The following is a 1,812-nucleotide window of genomic DNA, read 5'->3' on the forward strand; positions in this document are numbered from 1 at the left end:
CCTCACTGCTCCTCACTGCTCCCCCTCACTGCTCCTCACTGCTCCTCCTTTAGTGTACTGCTGTTATATTTTTGTGTTTGAGGTGACTGTGTTGATGTGATGGCGATGAGATGATGTCACTTCCTGTGATTGATTTTTATAAAAAATTAAAATTAGTGTGTGGCTCCTCCTCCTGCAGCCAGGGGGCGCACTGACACTGCCACACACAGGAAGTGATGTCATACTTTCGATGGAGAGGTTTTCGATGGCGCGGCGTTCTCCGCGGCTGCAGTGCGGCGGCAGACAGAAGCCGCGGATGCTCCTTCCTGTCCGAACTCGAGAGCTCAGAACGTAGTTTGGATCCAAATCGTCTCCGCCCTGAAACACAGACAGGAGGAGGTCAAGACCATGAGTCAGCCAGCCAATCAGAACTCAGCTCATACAAACGCGCTGACAGCCCGTTAAACGGATTCGGTGACTTTAGCTGTTCAGGTGTGTTTTTACACAGTGGTGACATCGCCATGGTAACTGATGCTGCAGAGCCAACCCAGTCCGCACAAGTTTACGTTTATATTATCGTTACAGTTTGTTGTTGTTTACCTGAAAGTTTTCAGGTTTCAGGAGGCCGAACCACGAACCTGAATTCCCTGTGTCTAAGCTGCAGCCTGAGAGAACAGGAACCGCCAAGGTGGTTATCAGCTGTCTCTGTTAACTCTTTATGAGATAACAGAAACCCCAAAGATGGTTATCAGCTGTCTCTGTTAACTCTTTCACATCTAACAGGAACCATGAAGTTGGTTATCAGCTGTCTCTGTTAACTCTGAGATGACAGAAACCATGAAGGTGGTTATCTGAGAGACTGACATTGATTACAGAGTGATGACACTATAAGCATCTGTTGCCATGGAGATCTGACCAGATGCAGCATCGGTTACCATGGAGACTGTTGTTTACCTGCAGGTTGTCAGCGTTCAGGTCCGTCTTGTGTTTGTCTGATGGTTTGTACCCTCCGTGGCGGTCCTCGATCACGGGGTCCAGCAGCTCTTTGAACACCTCGTACGTCTCCTCGTCTCCAGCGACGCAGCCCACCGTCATGATGAACGGGTGACCTGCAGGGACACAAAATGGAACCGGACTGGTTGTTTTTGTTTTTGAGCGATTTGTTGTCTCTGCTGCCAGTCAGTCAGTCAGTCATTTTCTGTAACCGCTTGTCCTCGTAAGGGTCGTGGGGGGGGCTGGAGCCAATCCCAGCTGTCATCGGGCGGAAGGCGGGGTCACCCCGGACAGTTCGCCAGACCATCGCAGGGCCGACACATATAGACAGACAACCATACACACTCACAGTCACACCTAAGGGCAATTTAGAGTCACCGATCAACTTGAGCTGCAGGTCTTTGGACTGTGGGAGGAAGCCGGAGACCCCGGAGAGACCCCACGCAGACACGGGGAGAACATGCAAACTCCACACAGAAGGGCCCCCGCCCGGACCGAACCCCGTTCCCGTCTCTGCTGCATGCCGCTAAATAAATTAAGGTGGATTTGATGTGGGAGGGATCAGGAGATCAGACAGGAAGTGCACGCTGCTTCCCTGTGGGGGAATTAAGGAGCAGAAATTAACCTGAACTGATGAGTGAATCCAATTATCCACCAGCAGCAAAGTCAAGAACACAACGTCCCCTAGAGAAGGTGACAAACAAGACCAGCAGGGAGCTGGTCCGACAAGGGGGAGGGGGGTGGGGGCGGGGGGGGGTCAGGATCTGTGGAGGGCGTACCTGTTGAGGGACTACCTGGTCATGAAGAGGGAGGGGGTTCAGGGTTTGTTGAGGGAGTACC

At 52.1% G+C, this 1,812-nt stretch overlaps 1 protein-coding gene across 1 annotated transcript; it reads right to left on the reverse strand.

Annotated features, from left to right (window-relative positions):
* Positions 1-27: 27 nt before the first annotated feature.
* On the reverse strand, positions 28-1,093 carry LOC121966660 (creatine kinase B-type-like). Its single transcript, XM_042516729.1, has 2 exons — positions 934-1,093; positions 28-357 (listed from the first exon to the last, which is right to left on the reverse strand). The coding sequence occupies exons 1-2, from the start codon at positions 1,072-1,074 to the stop codon at positions 64-66; spliced, it is 435 nt and encodes a 144-aa protein (XP_042372663.1). The 5' UTR covers positions 1,075-1,093; the 3' UTR covers positions 28-63.
* Positions 1,094-1,812: the final 719 nt, after the last annotated feature.

This window comes from Plectropomus leopardus, unplaced genomic scaffold (genome assembly GCF_008729295.1).
Source record: "Plectropomus leopardus isolate mb unplaced genomic scaffold, YSFRI_Pleo_2.0 unplaced_scaffold25441, whole genome shotgun sequence".
NCBI lineage: Eukaryota > Metazoa > Chordata > Actinopteri > Perciformes > Serranidae > Plectropomus > Plectropomus leopardus.

Bases quoted from the DNA above. Each gene is read 5' to 3' on its own strand.
- LOC121966660 (XM_042516729.1), bottom strand. From the start codon at position 1,074: ATGACGGTGGGCTGCGTCGCTGGAGACGAGGAGACGTACGAGGTGTTC. The intron at 358-933 runs GTAAACAACAGT...TCTGTGTTTCAG, and splicing joins TGAACGCTGACAACCTGCAG to GGCGGAGACGATTTGGATCC.